Raw genomic sequence first — 18,660 nt, forward strand, 5'->3', positions numbered from 1 at the left:
CACTTACTTGAGTCAATTAAATACATTAATGAATTTGATTTTTTTTTTATCTTTAACAATATTCATCAAATTTAGCAATAGCCAATTCTTTGATATATATATATATATATATATATATATATATATATATATATATATATATATATATATATATATATATATATATATATATCAAGATAACATAGAATATTAGTATTATTATTATTTTGTATATCTTTACTTTCTTATAATTGATCTGGTTGTGATCTAAACAACTATTTAGAAGGAAAAAGATATGGAAAAACAATTAAAGAATATATTGGGGATTTGTTTTATTTTATATTATAGAAAAAATTAAAAATAGTCAGGATCCCTTCTTATTACCTTAACAACCCCCTTCCCCCCCCCCCCCCCCCCCAAATTTACCCAAAAGAACCAGTCTTGAAATTTGACAGTGAAGAGTGAGGAGACGTACAAAATTCTCAAACAATAATTTTAAAAAAACAAAATCTTTTGTCTGAAAGCTGCTTCTTGCTGTATTCTTTTGCATACCCAAGTTTTATTTTTTTGAAAAAGAGCCTTCTTTCCAAGCTTCTTAAGACCAAGTAAGTAACTTTCTCAATTCTTCTCTTTGTTTCTGGGTTTTTTTATGGCAGGTTGGTTTTATTTTCTTGTTGTTTATACTGTTATGAGTACTTTATTAGTGAAAAAAAAAAGATTTTGGGTGGTGTTTATGAATTTTGTAAATCTCAATTTGCCTATAATTATATGGGTTACTTGTTCTTGATTTGTTTTAATTGTTGTTTAGATCTGTTTGATTTTGCAAGATGCCAACTTTATAGCAAGGATCAGCTGTTTTGTATGTTTTCTTGAAGATGTTTGCTTCTCTCGTTTGCATTTTAGACTTTGGGTTTTATGTTTGTTTTTTATTCTTTTAATTGGGCTGCTCACTCTGTTTGTAGTGATTAATACTTCAAGGTATAAGTGGAACTGGGTTCTTTAAAAGTTTGTGTTTAGATTGTACTGTAATTTCGCGTCAATTGTGGAGTAATTGGATATGGGCAAAGGAGTAGACTTGATAGTGGAACTTGTGTAAGAACTGGGAAATGTGGAAGTACATTGTCTTGCAAGTTTAATTTCCCCAATTTTTAGTTCCCCAATAGCAGCTGGCTGTGTGTTTCTTGTCTGAAAATTACTCTTTTGATGGAGTTGGTTGGTTCATTGACCTCACATTTCCAAGATATATCTTTTTCAAATAGAATGTCCTTTCATACTTGGATCTATTGTTGCCCTAAGCAAATGTGAAAGCCCGGCAGGAGGGGTGATAAATCCCCTAATTCACAAATAGATCATAAATAAATTTCCATGCCATTTGATGAACTCTTGCTTAGGCTAAAGCCATTGGCCTCAACTTGATGTGTTGCTAGTGACTTGGGGAAGAGTATCAAAGTTCTTATGTTATGCACCTATGTTGACTTCTTAGTTCTTCATATGACTTCTGCTGCAAAATGCATTTCAGAACTTCACAGAGGCAATTCAACGTGTCTTTGCAGGTATAGTTGCCGACAAGAAGGTGGATTAAAAAGTAAATTCTGACTCTTTCGGTTAGATGAGCATGGATAAAGCTTCTGCTGACTGTCCATACCCAGGATGCTTCTTCTGTGTTATGAAAGAAGGAAACCCAAGCAAACGCCGAGCAAGTATATTGAAGTTTTTTCGAGAACTTCCTTCACAGGATGATGATGGTCAAGTTCTTCCCATCAGTGGCCTATGGAACACAGCCATGGCACATCCTAACGATCCGGAGTTTATTGAATTGGGGATTTTTGAATGCATGTCAGCACTTATTTGGAAGGGTTTAAAGAACCGCCGGTGGCTTTCACATGACCAAAATATATATATTCCTTATTATGCAGCACATATAATTGGATCATATACCATGAATATGGAAGAATTTGCTGATAGAGCTGTGCGTGCTGGAATCATCCCTCCTTTAGTTGAACTCTTGAGAGGTAGGCTAACTTGGGTTGAACAGAGAGTTGCAGTGAGAGCTTTAGGACACTTAGCTACCTATGCCAGCACCTTTCCAGCTGTTGCAAGTCACGGTGAGATTCTAGAGCTCTCCATCCAACTCGCTATGAGTTCTCTTGAAATTGTTTACTCTCACTTTTACCAATATGTTGATAGAAGACTTAGTTATCATTGCGACCTTCTTACGCGTGGTATGGGTGGAGTTGAAATGGAGTCCAGGAAGGCAGAAGAATGGGCCAGTCAGCTACAATGTTGGTCCCTTCAGCTTATTAATTGCTTTGCTTTCAAACCTGAATTTCTTCCTACTATTTGCAAGCCAGAATTTCTAGCAAAGCTTCCAGGAATGTGGGGTGGACTTGTTAATGAAAACTCCCCTGCTGGAATCGGTCTGTTAAGGACAATTTGCCATCACAAGCTTGGTAGAGGGCCTGTTGCTGCATGTCCTGGTATTATAGAGGCATTGTGCAATATAGCTCGCTCATCGGATGACTGGCAGTATATGGCAATTGACTGTCTTTTGTGGTTGCTCCAGGATCCAAGTACCTGTCATAAGGTAATTATATTCTCTAGAACTATTCTGCTGGAGCTAATAGCTGGAATATTTTATTCGGTATTGGTTTTACTTTCAATATAATCAGGTGGAAGAATAGAGCACTAATGGTAGAATATGACATATGTATGTTATATAAATAATTTTATTTCTCTCTTTTACTTCTTGGAGCTTAACTTTGACCATAAAAGACCATCCATTAAATGTAAAAGTGCTCCATCCTTTTCCAATGTTGCTTGTGTGCGTCCAGAACTTGTTTATACAAAATAGGTATGCTTCACTCCTTGGATACTCTTCTCTTGGTTCCCTATGAAGGTATCTTATCAAATATGTTTAAGTGATCTTTGAAGTCAATTTTGTTCATACTACCCAGCAGACTCTAATTTAAAGAGGTTGGTCCTTCAGAATGTGAATAAGAATTCATATTTGGGGCATGCATGTGTACCATAATGATAATCTGTAGAGAGACAAAGGAAACAAAAGATGAGTTTTCTAGTAATGTGGAACTCTGTGTGAACTTTAAAGCATGCATGCTATCGGTATAGCCCCATAGGCATAAGTGATCACCCCCAAAAGAAACTGTCTTAAAAGTAATGTTCCACTGTACTTGTCCATAAAAGAAAAATCAGATGTCGTCAGAACAGGTCTCAGAATACTGTACTATGTATTCTGCTACTTAGCCTGGGATATTCAGCTCCATTTGATGAAGTCTGTGTATACTAGAATAAGAATTGAAGACAAACATGCAACACTTGAGAGATGTATTATTAATAAGATGGTATTAGTAAGTATTAGAAAGAAATAGAAATGAAGAAAAGAATCAATCCGCAAATAGGAGAACCTGCTTCATCAATGAAATAGGAGAACCTGAGTTCTGAAGTTTGATATATACCCTCTCAATCTGGTGCCGACTCCATGGTGAAGCATGTAAGGCACTTGCTTTAGGCCCCTGGGTGGGGGTGGGGGGAGTTGAAAGGTAAAAAAATTTCATAGAAAAAGAATGATAATTTTGTTACATATGTGAATAATTCATCGAATAATTATTATGGGATGTGCTAAAACTTAATTTGAGTTCATCAGATGACGAGAAGTTAAAAAGGTATTAACCTAATGACTGTTCCTTGCAAGTCAATCTGATATTTGATGCTTATACTTATTTTCTAAGTTAAAATGTTAAAGAAAATAGTACAAGTAGAAAATATTAATCTTAACAGACATATTCAAGCAATTGAATAGATTTGATTCTTTTTCAAATTCTTTTCTTCTAAAATAATGTTAATTATTCATGTAACAGTTGATAGTTGCCTCAAAACGGTAAAAAGTTCTTTTGAAGTTACAATTGAAAATTTTTACTTGAGATCAACAATTTCAAAAGAGATTAAATGAGTTGATTTTAGGGAAAAGGGTCAAAATTTACCTTTCTACTTTATTTTACTTGTCTTTGCCCCTATCGTTAAGAACAAGTTATTTTTACCCCTGCCGTTAATAAACTTAACAAATATACCCTTCCTTGGATGGAAAACCCCAAATTAATTAAAATTATCCGAGTTAACTAAAATTGCCCAATTCTAACCCAACCCGACCCACTTAATAATATACATTTTTTCTTTTACCCAAATCAATTTAATTTTCACCCACCCCCCACCACCAAAGCCTCATCTACATACTTAGAGATGTCTTCAGCCACGAATAACGTTGCCATTGAACACCTTTGATATTATGTTAAAAACTGGACAAGCAATTGAACCATTGGCACAACTAATGGAGACAACTTATATATGGGATGAATGGGTTAGTTATTGTCTGATATTCCATTTAGTTTATGACTCTGCTTGCATTATACTGCTAGTACCAATGGAATCAATGAATTAGTGGATTCAATTTTTAACAAATATATCAATTTTTAACATAATATCAAAGGTGTTCAATATCCCTCTCCTGAGTGTCGCGACGTCATTCGTAGCTGAAGACATCTCTAAGTATGCTGATGAGGCTTTGGTGGTGGTGGTGGTGAAAATAAAGTTGATTTGGAAAAAAAATGGATTGTATTATTAAGTGGGTCGGGTCGGGTTAAAATTGGGTAATTTAAGTAAAATTGGATAATTTTAATTGATTTAGGGTTTTCCATCCAAGGAGGGGTATATTTGTTAAGTTTATTGACGGCAGTGGTAAAAATAACTTGTTTTTAACGGCAGGGGTAAAATCAACCAATAAAACAAAGTGTTGAGTGGTAATTTTGACCCTTTTCCCTTGATTTTATTATTATTCGAAAAAGAATTATTAGAAGAACTATATAATAACAAAATATTAATGGCTTTTCATCTCAAAAAGCTAGAAGAATAGATTTTTGTGGGAAAAAAAGATATTCTATTTTGTAAATTTAAGGCCTCCAAATAAATTTTGGCTTTAGGCCGCTAGAGTGCTTGAGCCACCACTGTCTCAATCACATAATAATTGAAAAGCTTCTTCAACCACCACCAGTACCAGTGTCTTCATTTGCATATGGATAACATCATGTATTCGACGGAATGACTTAAAGCAAAGAGGGTGGTGTGAGGGTGTTGGTCATGTTTACTTATGCGGGTCTCTGTTTTCACCTGATTTCACTATTGTTACTATCTATGATGCCTGTCTGTCTTGAAGGTGTTTGGCTTTGTGCTGTCAAAAAGGTTAAAATGAGCATCTTGTTTGGTTGGTCCACTACTTCTTTAAGATATTCTGTTTAACAAGTATTACAGTCCTGAGTTAAGTTCTGCTGTTAACAAAGATCACTCTTTCTTATTGTTGGTAAGATGCACCAAATCAGTAGAGTCATACAATTAGGACTGATCGAATTCTTGATGAACCATTAAGTAGGTTTTGTTTTGTCCTATCTATTTTCAGGTAGAACCAGAGAACCTGTTTTAGAGGTGGAAAGTGACACAATGTGATGAAATCATATTAGTTTATCCTTCTGGAGTAACTCACCTTAGACCTTTTGCAACAGATAGAAAAATCTACTTGCACAATGAGAATAACTGCAAGTGCTATTAGCTAGAAGGGTAATTAATTCTCATTCTGCTTTAATAGTAATCTTCTCATTGTACTTTATGGAAGTCTCTCATCTTCCAGGTTAAAAGAGAAGTGAATATCATAGCTATTTTGCGGAGAAGAGAATACAACTACTACTACTATGTCTCAGTCCCTAACAAGTTAGAGTTGGCTATAGAAATTCTTGTTGTCCATGTTTATCCATTTTAAAGTCATCTACGTGAATATTACAAAAATTAGTACTTGAAACACTATATTTTATACTGGCATAAAATTTTCTGATAGGGCTAAAAGACTAGAAAGCACAAGACCTAAAGTAAACTTGCTAACATGCCTGTAATATTCTTCCAACTTGTTAGTATCATCTATATTAATCTTTTCTTCCCTTGTGCCTTGTCTCTCATGAAGTTTGCATGGATTCCAAAGAGATTGTAGGTACTTTTAGACAAGTTCTTTCCATGTGATTTTAGGTCTATCGTTTCCCTTTTAACGCCTTGATTCACCATGGTTTTACACCTACAGACCGGTGCATTGGAGATTGACGCAAGACATGATTAAACCATCCTAAGCGATCTTCACTCTATCCTCAAAATATGCTTGCACCTTCTGAGGAATGTGGTCATTTTTCATCTTGTCTAGTCTTGTATGACTGCAAAATCATCGTACCTGCATCTCTGTGACACATCTTTTGGATGTATTGGATTTTGTGGTCCAACATTCACTTTCACTTAATATTGTTGGTTTTATGACTTGTTCTATAGAACTTATCGTTGATGGGCATCCTTCTATTACGTAACACCATGGTAGCACTTCCACATTGCAACCATCCGACTCTGGTTCTATGTATATCTGCATCTATCCTTGGTTTTCTTAGAATAATGAACCTAGACTCTGAATTGTTTGCATTGAGGCACCACAATCACGTCTAATTTCACTTCAATTTCTCTCTTCTAATGCTGAATAAACGTGCAGTAGATGTACTCAGTCTTACTTCTCCTTATCCTAAAAACCTTACCATCTCAAGTGCTTATCTATAGCTCAAGCTTTTAGTTGGCACTCTAGCAGGTTTCGTCAATTAGCACTATAGTTAAAAAATAGCATTGGGACCTTATCTTGTATTGTGTTGAGTGGCTCATCCATAACTAGGGTAAACAAGTACGAGCTCATTGCCCGATCCCTGGTGTAAACCTACAGTTATGGGAATTTTCTTGGTCTCTCCTACTAATGTTCTCACACTAGTGATGGCTCCTTCATACATGTCTTTGTTTGACATTTAAATTTTGACTGAGAAAAAATACATAAACCTATATGACAGATTGAAAACGCTTCTCTAACTAATGTCTAAGGACCAGTTACTTTGAGTAAACTCTATGGTCAATAATTGCTAACAAAGTCCCCAGACTGTAAATACTACTAAGATGCATTGTTTTATCAAAGATATAAATTTGACTTATCAAAAGGAAAAAGAAAAAAATTCTAGAGTGGCCATATCAGTGTTACCACTAGTACCCTGAATAGAACGCAACCCCAGGAAGATGAAGACATCAAATGTAGGAACAGTCATGTGCATGTGTGTTATTAACTCTGTACTACTGCTTCAAACATGTGCACTTTTGATTGCTCAAAGTATAGAAATTCTAGTGTTTTTTTCTGATAGTGCTGCAATTCATATGGCTCCTAATAGTATCATTATAATGTACTGCAGCCATTTTCATCTCTAGCACTTTAGGTTCGGTATTGTTCCACTATGATCCATTAACATGTAAATTTCAAGTACTAACATTAGAATTTCGGGTTTTGTTTATATGTATAAAAGAAAGTGTAGATGCAAAAAGTACAAGTAATAAGGAAGACTGGGAGTTTTTCTGGTAATTTAACCCTAGCCTGTAGTAGACCTTAACTTGGCAATTGAATCCCTGCGTTCAATCAAATTGGATTTGGTATCAATGGAATAGAAATGGCAACTTTTCGGCGTGATCTCTATCTATATTTCATAGTCAAGATGTGCTCACAGGATGAGATCATCCTAACTCCCAAGCATCCTCGTAATTTCTTTTTAATGACTAATGTTACCATATTAATGTTATAGCCATAAGTGTCGTAAAAAAATATTATAGCCATAAGCTGAATCCGAAAAAGCCAGGACATGCAATATCTTAACCATAGATCTGGACACATCTAAAATTGTTGAAGTTCTTATCTCCTATGTTTACTGTAGGTTATTGAAAAGGCTGTACCTGCACTTGTGGATCTTGCGGGGATATCATCCCTTGGGGATCATAAGAAGCTAGGAGACTCTATTGTCAATGTTCTACAAGAATGTATTGAATCACAAGGGACAGGTCGTACTCAAATCAATAGCCATGTGAAAGAAGAAGTTGAAGAACTACTGAATTCCAAACAGAGACTAAAATGGGAGAAAAATATGCCTAAAGAGGACCTTCATATCAAACAGGCAGCTGCACTGGTGGTAAAACTTGAAGGGAACTCCCTGTTTTCATCAGGAAATATTTCTGGGGCTGCAGCTAAATACTCAGAAGCATTGGCATTGTGCCCAATGAGGTCAAAGAAAGAGAGAGTGGTGCTCTACAGCAATCGTGCTCAGTGTCATCTCTTGTTACAACAACCCTTGGCTGCTATAGGTGATGCTACGCGTGCATTGTGTCTTCATAATCCTGTGAACCGTCATGCCAAAAGCCTTTGGAGAAGAGCACAGGCATATGACATGCTTGGTTTAGCTAAGGAGAGCTTATTAGATGCTATTCTGTTTATAAATGAGTGTTCACAATCAAATGATCCTGATCTGTCTTTAAGGCAAAACAAGGTTCCTGATTATGCTGAGCGTTTGGTAAAAAAGCAGATGCGTGCAGCTTGGTTATTTAGAGAGGCTGCTATTAAACATGGTGGAGTTCAATGTGAGGGTGATGCTGGAGACATGTGTGGCCAGGAAACTGATGATTCAGAATGGGAGACAGCAAGTGAAAGTGAAATTGGAAATGAGGAGAGAGATGAAATTGGCGATGATATTTGTGGATGGGAAAATGAGGTTGAAAGGAAGGATAAGTACAAAAAGGCTTCACTCAAAGGTAATTTGATTCCTAAATTCTAATGGTTAACTGCCCTACCACTGCTAAGCTTATAGAACTGGTGAATTGTGCATCTTGAAAATATAAGTCATATCATGTGTATGTCAACTTGACTGAAGTTACAAATTTTGCCCTTTTTGCTTAATTAATCTTGTATTTGGTATATATTTCATTACAATTACCCCAAAAAAACTTGTATTCACTGAATTATGGATTTTGCTAGTGCAGTACAGAGCTGTTCTTTTATTTGTCCTTATTTCATATTCATGATATGATTTGAAAGTGTATCGGTTGAAATAGGTTAGTTTTTATCCATCACATGCATTTCTGTAGCTTCAAAAAAATGATAAAACTACCACTAATTTCGGGAGTGGTTGAAATCTTGAACAAGAATATGTTAAGTGAGAGAAATGAATAATCAACTTTCTCAACTCTGTAAATGCTGTTGCCTTTACTCTGGCTAATTGCTGGACTACCAGCGGTCTTATCCATTGTGGGTACTTCCTGAAGAGAGGGAAGCAAGAGTAATTATCTAACATATACAGCAAATGATGCAAGTATGATTTCTTAAATTAGTGAAAGATTAGAATGATGAAGCACGGAATTCTCTTGAACCTTTCATTGAAATACACATATGATAAAAAAAATTAATTAATTTATAGCAGAGTCAAATGATTGCTTACCGCTTTCGTCTAGGATTCTGTGTGATATTTTCTACAGTATTAAGTGAGAAATGAATCAGCAACTTTCTTAACTCTATAAACCCCGTTGCCTCTCCTCTGGCTAATTGCTGGACTTTTTATAAAAAACTGGTAATGACTATAGATATAGTAGTTGAACCATAACAGTGCAAAAAGACTTCACAAAATCCCAACCAAGCTTAGGCTACTGCAAACCTCACAAGGATCATATCCTATCAACTAGTAACCTCCTCAGAATAGCTTTCTTTACACCAATTTTTTTTTTGAAATTGGTAACATGTGTGTGTGTGTGTGTGTATATATATATATATATGAATTAGATCTGCACCGTGACAGTGCTATCTACAATTACAAAAACTCAACCATGCTTAGGACTACAGCTTCACAAAGAACCTATCATATCAACTAGTGATTCAGTCTCCTCTACATAGTTTTCTTTACACCAAAAAAGGAACAAAAGAATACAATTCATCTTGACTTTCTGCACAGGATTGCTTTTGTCTTAAAAAATTCTGTAGTTCCTCTCTTTCCAAATTGTCCACCATATACAAGCTGGGACAAGTTCCCACCACTTCTTTTGTCCCACTGCACCTCCATTTTAGTTCCAACATTTCAATGAATCACAACTTGTTGCTGGCGTAGACCATCTTAGTCCTATCAAGTACAAAAAAAGTTGCCACAATTGTCCAGTTATGGGACAATGTAGAAACAGATGGCAATTGTTTTCTCCGGCTGCACCACACATACAACATCTAGAGCATAGATGAAATCCCCTTCTTCTTAAGTTTTCTTGAGTGAGACGTGCTTCTCTTGCTACAAGCCAAGAAAAACACAAGACTTTGTAAGGGGCCTTAGTCTTCCAGATGAACTTCCATGGCAACTGGTCAAATTGTGCATTTTGTCTAATCTGGTGGTTGTATGCAGATTTGACTGTGTAGACTCCATCACTTCCAGATTTCCAGCACAACCTATCCTTAGATTCTTTGAAGCATTGGAAAGATTCCAACTTTCAAAGTCTTAAACAAGTCCACGACTCTTTCCAATTCCCAGTCATGTAATAATCTCTTATAGAAGTAATACTCCACCCATGTACTCTTTTAGCTGATTCAAGGTTAATATCTGGTAACGTAGCCAAGAATAAAACAAAAATATACAATTCATCTTGATTTTCCCACAACTGTATGTCTTAAAAAGCTCTATAGTTCCTCTCCTTCCAAATGGTCCACCAAGCAGGACAAGTTTCCACCAATTTTTCTGGCTAACTGCCCCATCATTCTCGTTCCAACATTTCAGTAAATCAACACTTGTTGCTGGCATTGACCATCTGAGTCCTACCATGTCAAGAATAGTTGTCATAATTGTGAGTTAATATCTCACGAGGTCATTCAACTTTAGGAATTTATCTAGTAAAGTCATTGAACTTTGTTTTATATCAAAAAAATCACCCAACTTAGATATTTATATCAATAAAATCACTCAACTAAATGTATTATAGTTAAATATATGACATTATTTTTATTGATCCACATACAATTGGACCCAAATTTATTAATGATTCTACCTTTTAACCCAGTTAAGAAACTATGTTTTGTTTCTTGACAATCTATGCACTCCAAATGGCTCGTCATGAGCATAGGCCATGGGATTAAACCCCTTCAGTACACGGTCTCCACATAGAGCACCATCACCTAAAACACCATAAAAGTATGACATACCAATCTACAAACACACAGACGGTGGGTAAAAAGGGTAAGTTTATTAGCTTGGTCAATGCAGATTGCTGATTGTTATCCCACTGGTGATAAACGTGAAAAAGGGGACAAATTGAAGAGTTCTGTCAATCCAGCGAGCACAATGTTGTTAAATAAACAAGTTTTGGGTTTTCTTTTTGTTTCTTTTATGTTAATGACTTATGAGTCAAATTTTCACATTTATGTTTATGAAGTTGAAATGTAATAAACTAACGAAGTTAATTTTTAGAAGTATGAGATTACAATTCGTGCAATAGTTACAAATGAACAGCCACAATCGATAAATTACAGAATACAAAAAGATGCATATATAACAGTATAAATCAAAGGAGTTAAATCAACAAAACAAAATAAACGGATCGACATGAAATTAGAGGAGAAACTCACAACTCCGGTGGGAGAGTAGTTGGTGAATGAATTTGGTTCCGATTGCATGTGGATCAATCAAAATAATATCATATATTTAATTGAGTAATTTTATTGATACATACAACTAAGTTGAGTGATTTTATTGATACAAACAACTAAGTTGAGTGATTTTATTGATACAAAATAAAATTTAATGACTTTGTTATATAAATTTCAAAGTTGAGTGACCTTTTGTGATATTAACTCCATAATTGTCTAGTAACAAGACAATGAGTGAGGCAAGTATCTAGAACACAGTTGGAATCCCCTTCTTTGAAGTTTATCCTGTGTGAGGCAAGTCTCTCTTGGTATTAGCCAAGAAAAGTATACCACCCTAAAAGGAGCCTTTATCTCCAAATGGATCTCCATGGTCACTGAGTTTATTAGCTGAGTTTGTTAGGTGCTCTTTCCTTTATTTGACAGTCCAAAAAAGATTAGGAACTCTTTGATCTTAACATTCTCATTTCGCTCTTGCTCTTAAACGCTTTGATATGATTTATCAGGGACTCCACCGCAGAGATACATTTAGTATTTTATGCATATATTCAGCGAAATAAGAAAAAGGAAAGTAATAAATTCTTAAGGGACGTGGGGGACCACTTCCTTTTTTCTCCTTTTTTTTCTTCCTTGTTTTGTGCATTGTTATTTTGTTGTCTCTTTTTCTCTAACTTCCCTGCTTGTTTGAGGGTCATATCGGAAATAATCTATTTGCCCCACAAATGTAGAGTAAGGTCTACACTCTGCATACATCCCCATCTTCCCCAGACCTCACTTGTGGGATTAAAACGGGTGTGATGTTGTTGTTGACGTGTGGGAAGCAATTAATGTAGAAAGTTAAGGTGGAACTCATTGGCCACCCTTAAAAGTTGGCCCCAGCTTTCACTTAGACACCTTGAGTATGACTTGTTCATTTTAAACACACTTAGTAGGGCCCCGTTGTGTCATTTGACACTTTTTGCTGATATGGCATAGTGAGTGTGATACACTCATGAATGACGTGTGCAAGGCTTATATTTAGCAAATTTTTATTATATTTATCTCTTCTCCATTTTTCAAGACACACTACCTCCACTGTTTCCCCAAGCTTAAACTCCTTCAGTGGAGGTCGGATTTTCGAATCTGTTCTCAGAAAAGAAAAAAGAACAGATCTGAAACAATAAAAAGAAAGAATAGATTTCAAAAACAAACACAAACTTAAAGTGGGAATGAGGAAAAAGAACTAAAGGGAAAGTAAATGATGTTTTCACACTTAGAACTATCAAAGACTCCATTTTCTTTAACCCAATTCAATTTTTTGTTATTAGATGAGAACATCAACTCTTCGATTCTAATGATTCGTCAATTGTTTACTGGTGGGCTTCCATATAAGTTAATCTACAGTATTTTTGAACCCTTGGAATGATTCCAAGGTCTTTCAACAACTCTTTCCAGCTCCCAGTTATGCAGTAGCCTTCTAAAAGTAATATCCCATCCTTGTACTCCTTTTGCTGATTCCAGACTAATATCTGCTAATTGCTAGACTACCAGCAGTCTATCCATTGTGATTACTTCCTGGAGAGAGGGAAGCAAGTTGGATATGAAGTAATTATCTAGTATACAGCAAGTGACGCAAGTATGTGATTTCTTTAAATAGTGAAAGAATTAGAGTGATGAGGCAAGTATCTAGTAAGGAGTTCTCTTTGGAACTTCCATGAAATTCACAAATGATTAGTTTTTTTAATTCTTAGCAGCATCAAATGTTTGTTTAACCCTTTTCTTCCATGATCCTGTTTGTTATTCTCTACAGTTGTAACTTCAACTTAGCATTACCTAGATGTCGTTTGAGTTATCCTGCTTATCCTTGGGTTCACTTTTAGTTGAGAGACCTTTCTGCCTATGAGTTCTTGGTTGTTGGTTTTGTAGAGCAGAATGAGTGGTAATACCATGGTCCATATCCATAACAGAGAGTCAATGTTAACTATATGCCCCTGTTTCTTATCTTTCTTTGTTTTGTTTGTGTTTTTCTTTTGATCTTAAAATTTGGCGATTCTTCTTTATCAAAATTGAATAATATCAATAAATTTGATGATCCTAATTTTCATAATGAACACCATTTAGACTCTTGCAATGTACTCAAATCGTTATCTAAGCATATCTTTTGTGAGTAATACCTTCTCTTTGGGGTCTCAATATCTACTGTTTAGATAACAATTTCAGTTCATTGCAAGAGTCTAAATGGCTCTGCTAGCTATGTCGACTTTCAGCGGAACCCATTTGCAGCCTTTAAAGTTGACACCAACTTTCACTAAGACACCTCAAGTATTCATAGTCTAATTATTTTTGAAACTGGAATAGGCCTACGACCATTTTAAACACCCGTAGTAGCGGTCCAGTGTGTCATTTTGGCAATCATCAAAAATATTGAGGAGAGTGTAATATGAGTTGCTGATAACATGGCAAGCAACTAATTAAATGATAACATGTGACATTTTTAGTAAAAGAAAAAAAGAAGAAACTATTTTAATATCTATTTAATAAATAAAACAAAAATACTTTTCTAATAAAAATAGTTTACACAGCTCCTCGCAATACTCACCATGTTGTCCCATACCTCTCAACCCTTTCTATCTCTTACAGAAATAATCATTTAACAAAGAAGTACAAGTCTTTAACATAAAAAATTGACGAATCATTAGAATCAAAGAGTTGATGTTCTCATCTAATAACAAAAAAATGAATTGGGTTAAAGAAAATGGAGTCTTTGATAGTTCTAAGTGTGAATTCACCATTTACTTCCCCTTTAGTTCTTTTCCTCATTCCCACTTTAAGTTTGTGTTTGTTTTTGGAATCTGTTCTTTCTTTTTATTGTTTCAGATCTGTTCTTTTTTCTTTTCTGAGAACAGATTCGAAAATCCGACCTCCATTGAAGGATTTTAAGCTTGGGTAATCAGTGGAGGTAGTGTGTCTTGAAAAATGGAGAAGAGAAAAATATAATAAAAATTTGCTAAATATAAGCCTTGCACACGCCATTCATGAGTGTATCACACTCACTTTGCCATATCAGCAAAAAGTGTCAAATAACACAACGGGGCCCTACTAAGTGTGTTTAAAATGAACAAGTCATACTCAAGGTATCTAAGTGAAAGTTGGGGCTAACTTTTAAGGGTGGCCAATGAGTTCCACCTTAACTTTCTACATTAATTGCTTCCCACACGTCAACAACATCAAACCCGTTTTAATCCCACAAGTGGGGTTTGGGGAAAATGGGGATGTTTGCAGACCTTACTCTACATTTGTGGGGCAAATAGATTATTTCCGATATGACCCTCAAACAAGCAGGGAAGTTAGAGAAAAAGAGACAATAAAATAACAATGCACAAAACAAGGGGGAAAAAAAGGAAGTGGTCCCCCACGTCCCTATAAGAATTTATTACTTTCCTTTTTCTTATTTCGCTGAATATATGCATAAAATACTAAATGTATCTTTGCAGTGGAGTCCCCGATAAATCATATCAAAGCGTTTAAGAGCAAGGGCGAAATGAGAATGTTAAGATCAAAGAGTTTCTTATCTTTTTTGTACTGTCAAATAAAGGAAAGAGCACCTAACAAATTGGGACAGAGGGAATACAATACAAAGTTTTGCGTTACTTTTAATGGACATGCCTAATCAAACTAAGATCCTAGGAGAGATGAGATTTTCTAGTCTTATAGGCAAAGCAAGTTACTAGAATGCACATGAACTTCATATTGTTTCCGATTTTTGTAGTGTTTATTATTCCTACTGAAAATGGTGCACAATCTTTTGTCGCTGTCTAGATGTTTTTCTGGATGTATGTTGTGGTTCATCTCATCCTTAAACTTGACCAAATTTTACTCTGATGCAGAGGTAAAGCATGGATATAATGTGCAGCTTACTGAAGACAACGTGTAAATTTTCTCCAACTAGCCTTATCCTGGGTAATTTAGCATCTATTAGCTTGAGAATCTAAGTGTCTCTCTTGCTGTGTCTACTCTGCACAAAGGACGGAGATGTTCTTTCGTTGTTTTTGCACGTCGCATTGCTGAATAATCTCCCTCCCCTTCCCAGCCACCCTCTTTTTACATATAGTTTAAATAGATCTAGAGGAAAAGAAAAGAATTGTTAGTGTGTTTATTTCTCTTGTTTTCCTCTTTGGTTTTGGTTTGTTTCCAAGTCATTCTTTGAGAATATCGACAAAGTCGAAAGTGGTTTCTGTACATACACACTTTGGTGATTTTTTTTTTGTTGTTGTTGGCTAATTCTGGAAAAGTACAGTTGTGAGTTATCTTCATTAATGTGATTGCATCAAAAAAATGTTCTTTGGTATTTATTGTATGGACCATAACTTATTAAAGCAGTTAACAGATGATAGTATAAAAGACTAGCCAAGAGGTTCTGTTCGAAAATGGACTACTCAGGTCTCAGTTTAATGATATGTTTACTTCTTTATTTGGCACTGAGCTCTAAAGATTTTAAATGCTGTAATTTGCATGCTTTACTGTATACGAGTTTTCTGCAATTATACATTTTAAGTAATTTTAGTACCATCAATTCATAATATTTTAACTCTGGGCAATAAAATATCTAGTTAGAAACATACAAGATATTATTTCATCTCATCAATGGCTTTACCTACCTCTTTTCCATATTTTTATCAAAAAAAAGTAATTTGTATAAATTCATAATTTTTTAAAAAATAATAAATTTGTGGTGCGTGATGTAAGTTTGATTGTGTTTTGGTAGGGAGGAGGATTTTCATTTATTTTTTTTAATTTTCTCATGGTTTGGTTAATATGTTTGGAAATTCTTTTTTTTTTTTTTAGAAAAATCAATTCCTTGAATTGAATATAAGTGACATTTTAAGTTTATTGTCTTTCTCCACGCACCCAATCTCTCCGACCCTCACCCCCACCTTCCGAATCCCCACTTTCTATTTCATTTCAATTTCATAGTGTTTTGCAAGATAGTATATAATACTCTAGAGATAATATTTTCTTGCTTACTTAACAAGCGCTAAAAAATAGGTTTAAAATAATATTTTTTTAAAAAAAAAATGTTTTCTATGAAACCACATTTTGTGAAATATATTATAAATTTTAATATTTTTTATATTAATTGATGAAAAATATATTTAAAAATATTAATGAAAGTTTATTAAATTTGATTTTTCAAATCAGTAAAATACGAAGGGAGTAATTGTCAATGTTTCGTTTCTATTTTTATCCAAAATGCATTTAAATCTTCTTTATGACATGAAGTATAGATGTTACTGCCGAGCTACCTTGTAACTATCGTGTCAAACATCTAAGAATAAATAAATATCAACCAAAAAAAGAGTGAAGAGTCTAAATCAAAAGGTAAAATGCTAATAAAGAAAAGCGTCTCACAAGTTATTTCACAATAAAAAACACGACTTATCAATCAATAAATTAAAATAAATCACAAGAGATTGGTTCAAATTAATGTAGAAATAAAAAAAAAAACATACTCTATTTGTCTAAAAAATTAATTTAATTTCACCTCTCTAGTTGAATCTCGCTCGCCGCTCTCGTTCTCACTCGCAGCCTCTCTCGCTTCTATGCAAACACAAATGTGTAAATGTGTTTGTGTTTGTATAAAGCGAGAGAAAATTATAGGTATACATATATTTCCTTCTCCCCCTCTCTCTCTCCCACGTGTCGCTCGCCACTCTTCCAAATCTCGCTCATCACTCTCTCTCACTTTATACAAATACAAATGTATATATTGCGTTTGTGTTTGTATAAGCGAGATAAAATTTATATACAAATACAAATGCATATATTTTCATCCCATTGACTTATGTTTATACAAATACGATTTTTCTCTGCCCAGTTTTTCTTTCTCTGTTTTTCGCGTTATACAAACACAAATTATACAATTAATCTTTTGTATATGTATGCAGAAACAGATTATACAATTGTTTTTTTTTAGTATATATATAGCAAAAATACATATTTATGTTTATTACGAATGATAATTATGCAAATTATAGCTATAACAAACAAATATAATTTTTATATTTGCTACACATGAAAGTTCAGCGTGAAATTTCTTTCTGTTTCTGTTAATTTCACTGTACCAAAATATCATCATAAAAATATATTGTATAATGAAAATTAATTTTTAACCTTTGAAGATGAATGTTAAAATATGTCTGACTATTTGATTGATAAATGATGAAAGATATGTCTGTATATTTTGTCAGTCCATGGAACATTGTTTTGTACTTATTCGCAAATCTACTTGTCTCAAATATAGCTAAATATTTAAATAATGCATAAGTATTTTTAGATTATAATCAAAATTTTAAAAATATATAAATTTAAATAGGGTTTTATTATCTATTAAATAATTTATAAAGAGTAAATATATCATAAATGATAAGGTGGCATCGAAAATGTGTACATTCTCTTGAAGATGAGTGATGAATACACAAATTGAACACATTCTTTTTCAATTGATAACTTTATAGGTAGTCAGTATACATATTTATTAATTATGTGACATTATGTATTCTTTTGTTTTTAATTTATATGCATAAATAAAAGAGTAACTTTTACATATAGCAAATATAAAAATTATATTTGTATGTTATATCTATAGTTTGTATAATTGCGTTCCATAGCAAATCTTATGTTTGATATGGAACTTTTGAATTGTATAATTCGCTAGATATATCCAGTTTTACATGAATTCATTTATACATTGTAATTTTTCTAACAAGATTTGTATTTCTATAATTATAAGTGTGTAGGATAAATATATATGTATTTGTATTTGTATATACACTTTCTCTTGCTTTATATAAACGCATTTTATACATTTTATATCGAAATGTATGAAATGACTAATTATATATCGAAAATGGCTAATTCTATAGCGAATCGTATGTCAAAAAAATGAAATGTTTGCTGCGAATTACAAATAATATAAACTATGACTATAGAATTTAATTTGAATTAATAATTTGTTATTTCATATAATTTTTCCTTAAATAGAATTTGGAGAGTTTATTAAATTTTTATTTTGATATATTTTAAGTTATTAATTATTAATTTATAATATTTTTTACGTAATTCTCTCATACATCTTCTAAACTTGTATT

At 33.8% G+C, this 18,660-nt stretch overlaps 1 protein-coding gene across 2 annotated transcripts; it reads left to right on the forward strand.

The window, feature by feature from the left end:
• The first annotated feature begins 467 nt into the window (after window positions 1-467).
• Window positions 468-15,864, forward strand: LOC101261016 (ARM-repeat/Tetratricopeptide repeat (TPR)-containing protein). Of its 2 annotated transcripts, none has more exons than NM_001324427.1 (4): window positions 468-584; window positions 1,533-2,563; window positions 7,809-8,676; window positions 15,400-15,864. In NM_001324427.1, exons 2-4 carry the CDS (start codon window positions 1,589-1,591, stop codon window positions 15,444-15,446), a joined length of 1,890 nt encoding a protein of 629 aa, NP_001311356.1. In that variant the 5' UTR covers window positions 468-584; window positions 1,533-1,588; the 3' UTR covers window positions 15,447-15,864. The 2 variants fall into 2 exon arrangements, with proteins under 2 accessions (NP_001311356.1, XP_025886207.1); XM_026030422.2 differs by having other exon boundaries at window positions 577-635; window positions 15,400-15,860.
• Window positions 15,865-18,660: the final 2,796 nt, after the last annotated feature.

Source organism: Solanum lycopersicum, chromosome 4 (genome assembly GCF_036512215.1).
Source record: "Solanum lycopersicum chromosome 4, SLM_r2.1".
Taxonomy (NCBI): Eukaryota; Viridiplantae; Streptophyta; class Magnoliopsida; order Solanales; family Solanaceae; genus Solanum; species Solanum lycopersicum.

What these genes read in the sequence shown, in the direction of transcription:
- LOC101261016 (NM_001324427.1), top strand. Translation starts at nt 1,589, where the DNA reads ATGAGCATGGATAAAGCTTCTGCTGACTGTCCATACCCAGGATGCTTC. An exon ending in ATCCAAGTACCTGTCATAAG is followed by an intron (nt 2,564 to 7,808) that starts GTAATTATATTC and finishes TGTTTACTGTAG; the next exon opens with GTTATTGAAAAGGCTGTACC. An exon ending in CAAAAAGGCTTCACTCAAAG is followed by an intron (nt 8,677 to 15,399) that starts GTAATTTGATTC and finishes ACTCTGATGCAG; the next exon opens with AGGTAAAGCATGGATATAAT.